Raw genomic sequence first — 10,655 nt, 5'->3', positions numbered from 1 at the left:
CGCAGAGTTCTTACCCGCTCCCACCTGCAGAATCTAGACTGCCACTTGCCACCACCACCCGTGCGCCTCCTGGAGGAAAGCTGTCTGGAAGGAGAGGCATCCCTCATACTATTATTGGCATAAAGTTCATCACCTTCCCATCCCCGTGGGACACACTTCCTATGGCCTTGGGTATACGTCGCTGGTTTTCATGCCCTATTCCAGGATCATGAATGGAATCATACACTCTAAACCGAAAAGACCTTAAGATCATCTAGTCCTCCAGTCTTCTTAAAGATGAGGAAACTGAGGCTTGGGGAAGGGAAGTATAAACAAACAGCAACCTCAGATTACACCGTAACGCTGCCCCTCCGGACGGGCTTCCTGAACTATAAAATAGTAATAACCACTTTCCTGCCTACTTCACAGCTTTGCTGGTAGTGTCAAATGAGGTCGTGTGAACATGTGTTATACACTGTAAAATCACAGCGTGAGGCCTTAATCACTTTGAAAAGGACCCTGAGAATATATGCAGGCTCTATTAGGATAGCTGGACAGATACTGGCTGGGTTGTTAGCACTGCCCTCCATAAGCAATGCCATGCAGACAGTGCACAAAATGCCACCATCAAATGAGCTCCATCAAACAAGAACAAAAAGGGCTTCATGTGGTCATCATTGAGTCACCTTTGCTCCTTGCTGCACTGGTAAAGTGGAACTAGGGCTTAGAGACCACAGAAAGGCTGGAAGGGAGGCAAACGAGTTGAAGGAGCAAGTCCCTGAGAGAACATGTGGGGATCTGCACACAGGAAATGAGTCACATTTGTCTCTCAAGCTTAGGACTCATTCTCCCAGCTTAACCTATTAGTTTTTTTTTTTTAACCCATCTCACTGTACACTGATACTAGTTATTTCTTTAAACTGAAAGAACACAGTACAAACTTGGTAGCAACAAAGTACTTTTCTCCAGGCCTAAAACACCAGGATTCTGGGCAGGAAAACTTTGGACCCAGGGAGCCACAGCAAGCCAAGGACTCAGGACTGGATGTCAAAAGAGAGAGGGGATAAAAGTGTAAAACAATACATCCGCCCCCACTCCCAACACAATCCCTGCTGGGTTTGCTCATGGAAGAATGAGCAGTTCCTCCTGCATCCCAATCACCTGAGACTCTGTAGCACTTTCAGCAAATTCTTCACAGTGAAGCTTCAAATTCAGAGGCTCAGTCCTGCTGTAATTAGTGGAATTAATAAAAAGGCAAGTCTGCTCTAAGATTTCCAACTTTATTTTCCCACCCCCCACTCCAAATTAAAACATAGCCCTTCTGACATCTCCAAAATGATCCAACTGAAATAAAATAGGCTGTGGCTGAGTGAGTAGGACTCTAAGTGCATCAAGAACTGTTTGCATTCTGGTTGACTTGACTCAAAGTTTTGAAACTTTGAGCCCTGACAAGGCTTGGTGGGGGCAGATTTTTCCCAGGACAGGCTGGAGAAACAGTGGTTATATCCTTCTAACAACAGTGTGGGCCAATTCCTCAGAGGAATTCTCTCAGGAAGATCGGATTCAACACTAATTCCCTTTATCACCTGTTCCTATTTTCTGCAAGGGAAAGAATACTGACCATCATCTCAAATCCTCTTTTTAGATACTTAAATTATCTTGAATTGCTGCACTGACTTTCACAATTTAAGTCCAGAGTCTTTGGTCCACCTTCAGACAGCATGTGCTGCTCACTTACTTTCCTAACCTTCATTTCTTCTGATGAGCTCCAGAATCTGTCCTCCCTTATTTTTGCAAATGTCACTCCACAAATTACTTCCCTTTGTGAGAAATGGAATGTACGTTTTTATAGGTGGGTGTCGGAGTGTTTTTAACCTACTGTACAGAATTAAGCTTGGCCTTTCCAGGAGAAACTGACCTAATCTTGATTTAATCGTGGCATTTCTTAAGATCTACCTAGTCCAAAACAATAATAAAAATTTCAAAGTTCAGTACAATTCCCAGTAAAATGAAATTTTCATCAACGCTATCAAGAACTCAAAAGAAAATATAAACATTAAGTCTGGCAAGGATTTATTAGGAAGCTTATCAGTCACAGTGAATAAAAGCCATTAAAAGAAAAACTCAGAGATCTCCAAATTCTGGCATTGGGCTTACAAAACTAGTTAGAAGCTAATAAACATTACGGAGGTTCCAAGGGGAATCTTAACTAAGTCTCAATCTTACCCCAACCAAGCTACCCACAAACACAGAAATGATTCCCATGCTCTCCCTAGATTGCTTAGCTAGGCAGTGGGAAAGGAGACCTTCTCCCCAAGCTATCACACATCAGGGCAAGAGACTCCTGCCCTTCTAACTGTAACCACAGGACACTCGTGTGTGACAGACAACTCCAAGCTAGGCAACTTAACAAGAATGCTGAATAATGACAGGGAAAAGGAGCAAGCAGGAACAAGCGTTTCTAGTTGGAGACCCTCCTGATGGCTAATACAAACACGATCCTGTGGCTTCAGAAAGTTTCCTGCAGCCCAGAAATAGTTTCCATTTTTTAAAAAAAAAGTCGCACAAAAATCCTGCCACAAAGCAACAAGACACTTGGAATCCCATGGCCACATCGACTGGAAAAGCAAGCATTATCCATGACTGCCAGATGCCACCCGGCCCAAGCCCCGATTTCTGCAGTGCCCTAGAGAACCACAATTGTCCCTCAGTACCCACACAACCCTCCCAGTGGTGTGGTATCTTCTGTAGGTCAGGTTTCTGCAGCAAGCCCCAAAGACAAAGCTTGGCAGAGGTGGTGGCAGCCAACTCTCTCTGGAGCCTCGTCCCTTTGTTCCTCCCAACAGGTAGTTGTACATCTTCACTGACACAGCGCCTCTGCGGGAGCCTTGGCCAGCACTTAGGAAATGAAGTGTGTCTGTGGGGTAACCTGATGGACCCTGTGGTCTGCTGGGTTGGCCGATGCTTCATAATTGCAGATGGTCACCTCATGTCGACGAAGCTGCAAGAAAATCGAGAGGCTGGGTCAGCGAGCCATCAAAGAACTATCCTTTCCCAGAATACACACGCTGCAGTAGTCCTCATTCAGGCTCATTTCCAGAAATCATCATCTAATATCACCCCTCTTCTGATACTTTTTATCTTGAGAAGCTTACAAAGATCATTATCTCTGATTCGCCCTGTGACTCTAAAGATTCATTCCCCCTACTGTAATGGGGGTACCATGAGAACAGGAACTTGCCTGTCTTGTTCATCATCCTATCTCTGGTGCCTGAACAAGAAAGAATATAAAAAATGTTGAGTGAAGGGAAGAATTTGAAAGTGAAAAACTGAATGAATATAAACTACATAATTTCAACCCCCTTAATACCTGTAGTCTGTCAAATGAGACAAACAGTTTATAGTGATGAAACCATGAAAAATTATAAACAGACTGGGACCAACTGATATCTCACTTGCTCTTTTCTCTTCCCTGAAAGCTCCCGCCACCAGAGAGAGAGAGAGAGAGAGAGAGATGAGGGGCCAGCCTTTCCAAACCCATCTTACCTCAGTCCATTCTCCTCTCAGGCCAATATAAAAGACCTTTGTGGTATCTGCTCCAAAGTTTTTTGAAATATGAATGGAGAGATGATACACATTTGAAAAACGAGAAATTCTAGAGGATGAAAGGAATAGGGAGAGGAGACATAGGTTACATTTTTGTGAGTGTCTCACCATCATGTCAAACAACAATTCAGCTCCAACTTGTGGTAAAACCCAGGCAAATGTCAAAGAACACTCTTGGGTTCTTCCTCCTCATTCTTCTATGGACAAGCAATTAATTCAATGAACATTTACTGAGCCATCTGCCAGATTCTGTCAAGGAGTAAGGACAGACAGACAGATGAATAAACACTGCTCTTGCCCTCAAGGAACATGAATGAGAAATGCTGCATAACTCAGGGATTCCAAAGCATTTAGTGTTGAGCTTTTTCCCTTAGGAAAAAGGGAAAACTAGTGAAGAGATGAGGTGGTCCCGTATAACTCAGCCTGCTGTAAGCTCAGTATACGAAGAGGAATTCTGAAAACATCTTTCCTAAGATCACCCTAGGAGCTCATTCAAATCAGCCAATTGCTTACAAGTTAACAAGTCTGTGTCTTCCACTGAATCTCTGCCAAAAATTGACCAAGCCAAGGATCAAGCCTCCTGCACTGTTTAAAGTCATTTCTAATACCAAGAGAAGACAGCAGGAGACTGGCCAAAAATAAATGGCAAGCCCTGTAAGCATCGATGCATACATGCTCTTTGCAAATGAGGGAGCACCTGTGTTCCTCAGAAGCAGCCACAGACAGTGGAAGACAGGCCCCGTGCTTACTTTGTGGCGTACTCTAATTCTCCTGTAAGATCCCGGTTCAGACTAAAGGTCTGGTCTGGCTCCCTTTCTGTATCATCAAAGGACATCTGTGGAATGTTCTTGTACCTGAGAAAGGAAAAGGAAAAAAAGTTTTAAAAAATGTGCACTATCATGCTTTTCAGCTTTTCAAAACTTCCTACTGACTGCTCAACTGCCTTTGGTTCTATCAAAAGGAGATTAAATTTGAGAGTCAAACTTTCGGAATGGCATTTTATTGGCATTCATATACAAATGTCTTTAATTACAACAAGAGAAGAGCTGAGATCTGCAACACAACGCCATGGCATCTTTGAGTGGGTTAAGATCACATGAGAAGCAATACACAAAGAAATGGCTCAAACTAGGTCACGTGCAGCAAATGCATGGAGAAAACAAGCAACTCAGCACATTCAGACCAAGCTGAGGATGTTATTAAATAAAACAGCTTACTCATGGTAAAAAAAAAAAAAAAATACATACTTTGGCAGAAACATGTTACACACAGATAAGAGTTAAGATCAGGTGACCCTAGCGCTCAAGCATTTTTTGTATCCAAAAATTACCCCATAAACTCAGTCATTTTACAGTTCTTAAAAAAAGAACGCAATTTGGGAATTTACCTTTTGAAAGAGCACAAAAGGCTACAACCTCAAAACAGGTTTTAGAAAGTCAAAGTAAAACTGCCAGTGAAGAAAATATTTTTTAAAAATCTAAAAAAACAGCTGTCTATAACCCACAAATTCTCAAGGACTAAGCAGCACATCCCCACCAACTCCAAGGTGTTTTATTAACACACCCACACAGAAGGGGCCTAGATATTAGCTGCAGCAAAATGCATATAATTTAAGAAAGCAAATATTTGCTTCAAAGGGTTTCTAAGAATGATGCACAGCAGAATAATAACAAGAGTGAACATTTATGGGCAGCATTATGAGAGGCAGTATATGCACTGAGGTTAAAGGCAGTGTCTGGAGCTAGACTTCCTGGGTTTCAAGCCTGGCTCTGTCCCTTACTTACTAGCTGTGTAAATCTGGGCCACTAATTTAACCTGTTTCCTCACCTGCAAAATGGGGTAGTGATAGTACATACTCCATACAGTTGATGTGGAGATTAAATTGAATCAATTCTAAGTGATGCATATATTTTTAAAAAGTTTTTACTATGGGAAATTTTGTACACAAAAGCAGAAATAATGAATCTTCACATACTTATAATTCATCTTCAATTAACAATATTAAGAGTAATTCTTTAATATTATTTAACACCGAGTCTGTTCAAACTTCCCTGACTCTCAATTTAACTTTTCTGGGCCAACTAAAATATATATATAGAAAAAATTAGCCGGGCATGGTGGCGCATGCTTGTAGTCCCAGCTACCCGGGAGGCTGAGGAGGTAGGATCGCTTAAGCCCAGGAGTTTGAGGTTGCTGTGAGCTAGGCTGATGCCACGGCACTCACTCTAGCCTGGGCAACAAAGCCAGACTCTGTCTCAAAAAAAAAAAAAAAACAACTTTTCTGGAGGTGTCCATGGCATGTTATAGTTGAGAAGATAGCATTTTTTTCTTAATTGTACAGAAAATAATGGTGTATTTTACAATCAATGACATCCTAGATTCCATAGTGTATAACAAATGTAGTGTGCTTAGAACTGAAGGCTATGTAAATATTTGTATCTGCTCCCCCAAAATTGGGCACTTAACTATGTTCCAGACCTATTGTAATGTCTTTACATGTTGTATCTCATTTAAGTCTCTCTACAATCTTATGAGGTACGTACCACAACCTCCCTCCCTCACTCTTGCTCTGTTGCCCAGGCTAGAGTGCCATGACATCAGCCTAGCTCACAGCAACCTCAAACTCCTGGGCTCAAGCAATCCTCCTGCCTCAGCTCCTGATTAGCTGGGACTACAGGCACCTACCACAAGGCCTCACTAATTTTTCTATTTTTAGTAGAGATGGGGTTTCACTCTTGCTCAGGCTGGTCTTGAACTCCTGAGCTCAAGTGATCCTCCTGCCTTGGCCTCCCAGAGTGCTAGGATTACAGCCACCATGCCCATTCCTATTCCCATTTTAGATATGAGAAAATTGAGGCATAGAGAAGATAAGGTCACGTCCCAAAGAATGGAGTTAGCAAGTGGTACAGCCAAAATTTGAACCTAGTTTACTCCAGAGCTCGCACTCTTAACCACAATGCAACATAGATGTCTATCTAGTCTTTGGAAGTCAATCCATCATCTTCCAAGTAAATGAGTTTCCAAAAACATCAGATCAAAAGTACTATTTCCTTAAAATTAGTAAATATGTGGAATTGCTTTCAAATTCATGTTTCTAACATTCAAAAATATCAGTATCTTAAATATCTCTCTAAAATCCATTTAAATCTATTTTTCAGATGAAATTTTTTAATGTAGTTCTGATATTTGTTTCTCCAACACTCAAAAAGCAGTTTCCCCCATCTTTTAGTAAGGCTATCCTAGAATAAGGTAAGTCATCAAAAAGAGATTACTAGCTCTGGTGGTAACAGACCCAGTGTTGCAAGAGGTATACAGAACTTTGCTAACTTAAGCTCAGATGGAGTAATTCCATGTCAACAAAACACATGCAAAGATTATGAGTGTATGAAATAGCAAGGGGAAATTTTAGAAATTTTGAAGCTAACCCCAAGAGTATAATCCATAGAGATCATTTGAGATCTGCAGTCGGTTTTAAGAAAACTGCAAAGTCATCAACAAATGGCATTTACAAAATGCTCTCTGAATAAATGGTGCCCTAGTAAGCACTTTGAAAAAAGAGACAAGCTGTTGGTCCCAAAGATGCTTAACCTAAAAAAAGTTATTAATTCAGGAAGAGATATGTATATTCCAATGCAGAAAGAGAACAAAACCAAAATACTTTAAAAGGAAAAATATTAAACCTAGTAAAAAGAAAAACAGCATTATTCTAGATTAACGTGTAACCAGAAAAAGAGAATTAGGAGCTTTTTGAGGGCCCAAGCCCTTGCCACTTACAGTCTCATCTCAGAGGGGTGTGACTCATCATCCTCTCCCATTATAATGATGCCTTTGAGCTTGACATTGCCCGTAAATCTGCCAGAATGCAAAAGAGAAGGTTGTCAAGCTGGGTTTGAATACCTGCTTAGCTGCGTGACCCTGGGCAAGACCCTTCCCTTTTCTGGGCTTCAGTTTACTCATCTGTCAGACTTGTACTAGATAATTTCTAAGATCCTGTCTACCTCTGGCATTCTGCAATTCTAAGAAATCTGCCTCAATATCTCAGTTATTGTTCAACAAATACATCTGTTTCCAGTCTGCACCAAGAAAGCTATGATGCTTTCCTCCTCAAACCCACCAAAGTAATTTACCCCATCTCTAGAAACAGATGTGTGCTCTTGACACAACCAATGAATGAATGCATCTGAGTAGGCAACTGGGTACAGCCTATTTAGCCTGAGGCAGGCACCAAGGAGATACTTACGGAATATTAAACAGAAGCTCTTCATCTGCATCACTTTCAACAAACTGGAGGGGATGGGGAGTGGGGAGGAGAAAGCAACAAATATTTGCTGAGAGCCTACAATTTCAGGCATCTCCCACCCTATTCTACAACTGGTGTGCAATGCAAAAAGTCAATCTTCCTCGGTTCTCCAGGACTTATTAACTTGAAGCTAATCAGTCTTATCCACAGTGTCCTAAGAGCCACAGACCATCCAATTAGAAGGTTCTTAATGAGGAGCTCATGGATGGATTTCCAGGGTCGAAGAGCCTCTTGAATTGTGAATTGAAAGACAGGTGCTTATGCGCATTTTTCTGGAGAGAGGGTCCACAGCTTTCAAATGGCTAAAAAAGGAGCCTGTCGCCCCACAATGGTAAAGAACCTGTGCTCTAGATAGGAAATACCCTTCATCCCCCTACGCTGGTCTTCACCGGGTGATATGATGAGGCAGCCATCGGAACCAATGGTCAAGTGGAAGGGAAAACGCCCTCACGACCATCCTCCCTCAGTAACCCACACGACACTAGAATAGAGCGTTAGGCTGTGTAAAGACAAATCGCCCCCTTTCCCTATCTTGGCCTCAGTTTCCCCATATGCAAAATGGGGAGACTCAACCCTGCTCGCCTCCCAAAGGGCTGGCAGGAGACCGGCACGGGAAAGTACACGGCGACTGAGCTGTCATTATTTTTAGCATCAGGAATGAGGCTGACGAAACAGACGGACGGCCTGAGGCCCCACGCGGATCCCTCCCCGCCCGCCCCGGGCGGCCCACCTTGGAGCGGTCGGTCCGCTCTTCCCACGGCTTGAAGACGCCGCGGCCGCTGCCCTCGCGGCTCTCGTTAAGGCACTGCAGCCGCTCCAAGTCGATGCGCAGGTACAGGCCGTAGGCCAGGCCGCGCTGCTCGGGCGGCTCCTCCCGTTCGGCGGCACAGCGGCAGCCGCCCCCGCCGTGGCTGTGGCCGTGCGACATGGCGACGCCACTGCCCGCGCGTCCCCTCCACCCCGCCGCCGCCGCGCTCCCGCTGCTCCGCTCCGGCCGCCAAGCGCGCCGCGTCCGCCGCGTCGTAAAAGGCGCTCCTGTGCGGCGCATGCGCCTGGGGAGGAGGAGGGCGGGGCAGAGAGAATTGACGTTTGACACGCGCCTTCCAGGTGGCAGAGTTAGCGTCGGCTGCCGCAGTCCCGGAGGTGGGTGCTCTCACCGTCTCAGCTCCACAGATGTGGGACCCGAAGGGCATAGAGGTTAAACTTGCGTTCCGAGTAAGCGGTCGGGCTGGGGTTCGAATCCTCTTCCCCTGAGGCTCAAGCCTGTCCTCTCGTCCTGGACCAGCGCGTTTCTTTAGGAGCTGAGGGAGGAATCGTGCGGAACGATAAGGCCTTGGAGGCTAGAGAACGCAGCCTTATCGCCGCCGCGCACGCTTAGGCGTCGAGAGCTCTCAAGCCCACTTTCGTAACAACTTTCCTGATGGCGGGCTTAGAGCTGGAGAGCACCGGCTTTGTGGACGGCCAGACCTGGAGCCACGTCCTGGGTCTGCCACTGACCATGTGACTCTCTAAGTCATTTTCCCTGGTCTGAGACTCCATCTCCTCATCTGTAAAGTGGTAAGAATAATATGTTTCCTAGGATCACAGTGAGCAGTAAATGAAATAAAGCAATTAAAGAACTCAAGACATACTGTAGGCATTCAGTAGCTGTTGGTTATTACAGCCAAATCCGAGCACTGCCACTTACTAGTTGCCTGGCCGTGGGCAAGTGACTTCACCTCCCTGAGGCTCAGTTTGACCCCTGTAAGGTGAAGGGATTGGACTAGATGGTCTTTATCTTCCCTCCCCCATGTGATATTTCAGAGCTTTTTCAAGTGGCTGGTTGTGACCCATTAATATGTCTTAAAATCCACTTAGAGGATTGTGACCATAAAACCAGGCTGGGTGTGGTGGCTCACACTGTTAATTCCAGCACTTTGGGAGGGGGAGGTGGGAGATCACTTGAAACCAGGAGTTGGAGACTAGCCTGGGCAACACAGTGAGACCCCATGATTGCACCACTGCACTCCAGCCTGGGCAATAGAGCAAGACCCTGTCTCAAGAAAAAAAAATACAAAAAATATTCAGAATGTATCACACATTTTAAGTCTCAATCGATGGGACTTTCAGTTTTGGGTTTGTGTACTCAGGCACAAGGTAAAGTGTATTTCATATTGTGGGTTGAAGTCAAAAGAATTGAAACCCACTATTTAGAGTTGAAATTATTTTGTTTTCAGAGTAGAATGCTTTCTTACTGCCTGGTGGGGAGGAAGAAAGAGGATGCAGAGAGAGTTTTGGGATACCCTGGATAGCTCCTGCCCTTCACATCTGGCTCTGGAGTACCCAGATATGAATGGGTACTGGTGAAATACAAACCAAAGTATCCATCTGTTCAAGTTCCATTCAGAAATATTTTGATGTCCTACTTCAGTTACTTGTGAAACAGGCAAGCTTAGTTCTGGTTCAGAATAGCTCAGTGTCATGAATTATTCCTGCTCTCACATCACAGTTTCAGGTAAGGGGCCTTGCATGTGGTGAATGCCTAGTAAATGTTTGTTTAATTGAATGGTACACTCAGTAGCCTTTCTTTGGAAAGAGTATGTCCCATCGAAGGACCAGGCCTTACCCAGGGCATCAGCTCACTTTGAACTTTCTTCCTGTCTTCTGCCTCAGTGACATTGTTTCATGATTTATTGAGTTCTCTGTGCCAGACATTGTGCTAAGCACATTATGTAGTTCATCTCAATTATTTGTCACATGTACTTTAAGAGGTAGGTACTGTTACCTAATG

General features: G+C 44.1%; 1 protein-coding gene across 1 annotated transcript; it reads right to left on the bottom strand.

Moving 5' to 3' along the window:
- Positions 1-2,035: 2,035 nt before the first annotated feature.
- PITHD1 (PITH domain containing 1) lies at positions 2,036-8,917 on the bottom strand. Its single transcript, XM_069477461.1, has 6 exons — positions 8,616-8,917; positions 7,826-7,869; positions 7,360-7,437; positions 4,335-4,439; positions 3,526-3,634; positions 2,036-2,980 (listed from the first exon to the last, which is right to left on the bottom strand). The coding sequence occupies exons 1-6, from the start codon at positions 8,811-8,813 to the stop codon at positions 2,879-2,881; spliced, it is 636 nt and encodes a 211-aa protein (XP_069333562.1). The 5' UTR covers positions 8,814-8,917; the 3' UTR covers positions 2,036-2,878.
- Between the last annotated feature and the right edge of the window lie 1,738 nt (positions 8,918-10,655).

The sequence above is a fragment of the Eulemur rufifrons genome, chromosome 8 (genome assembly GCF_041146395.1).
Source record: "Eulemur rufifrons isolate Redbay chromosome 8, OSU_ERuf_1, whole genome shotgun sequence".
NCBI classification, from domain to species: domain Eukaryota; kingdom Metazoa; phylum Chordata; class Mammalia; order Primates; family Lemuridae; genus Eulemur; species Eulemur rufifrons.
Note: the sequence above shows the minus strand (reverse complement) of the source record. Positions and strands in the feature narration are given on the sequence as shown.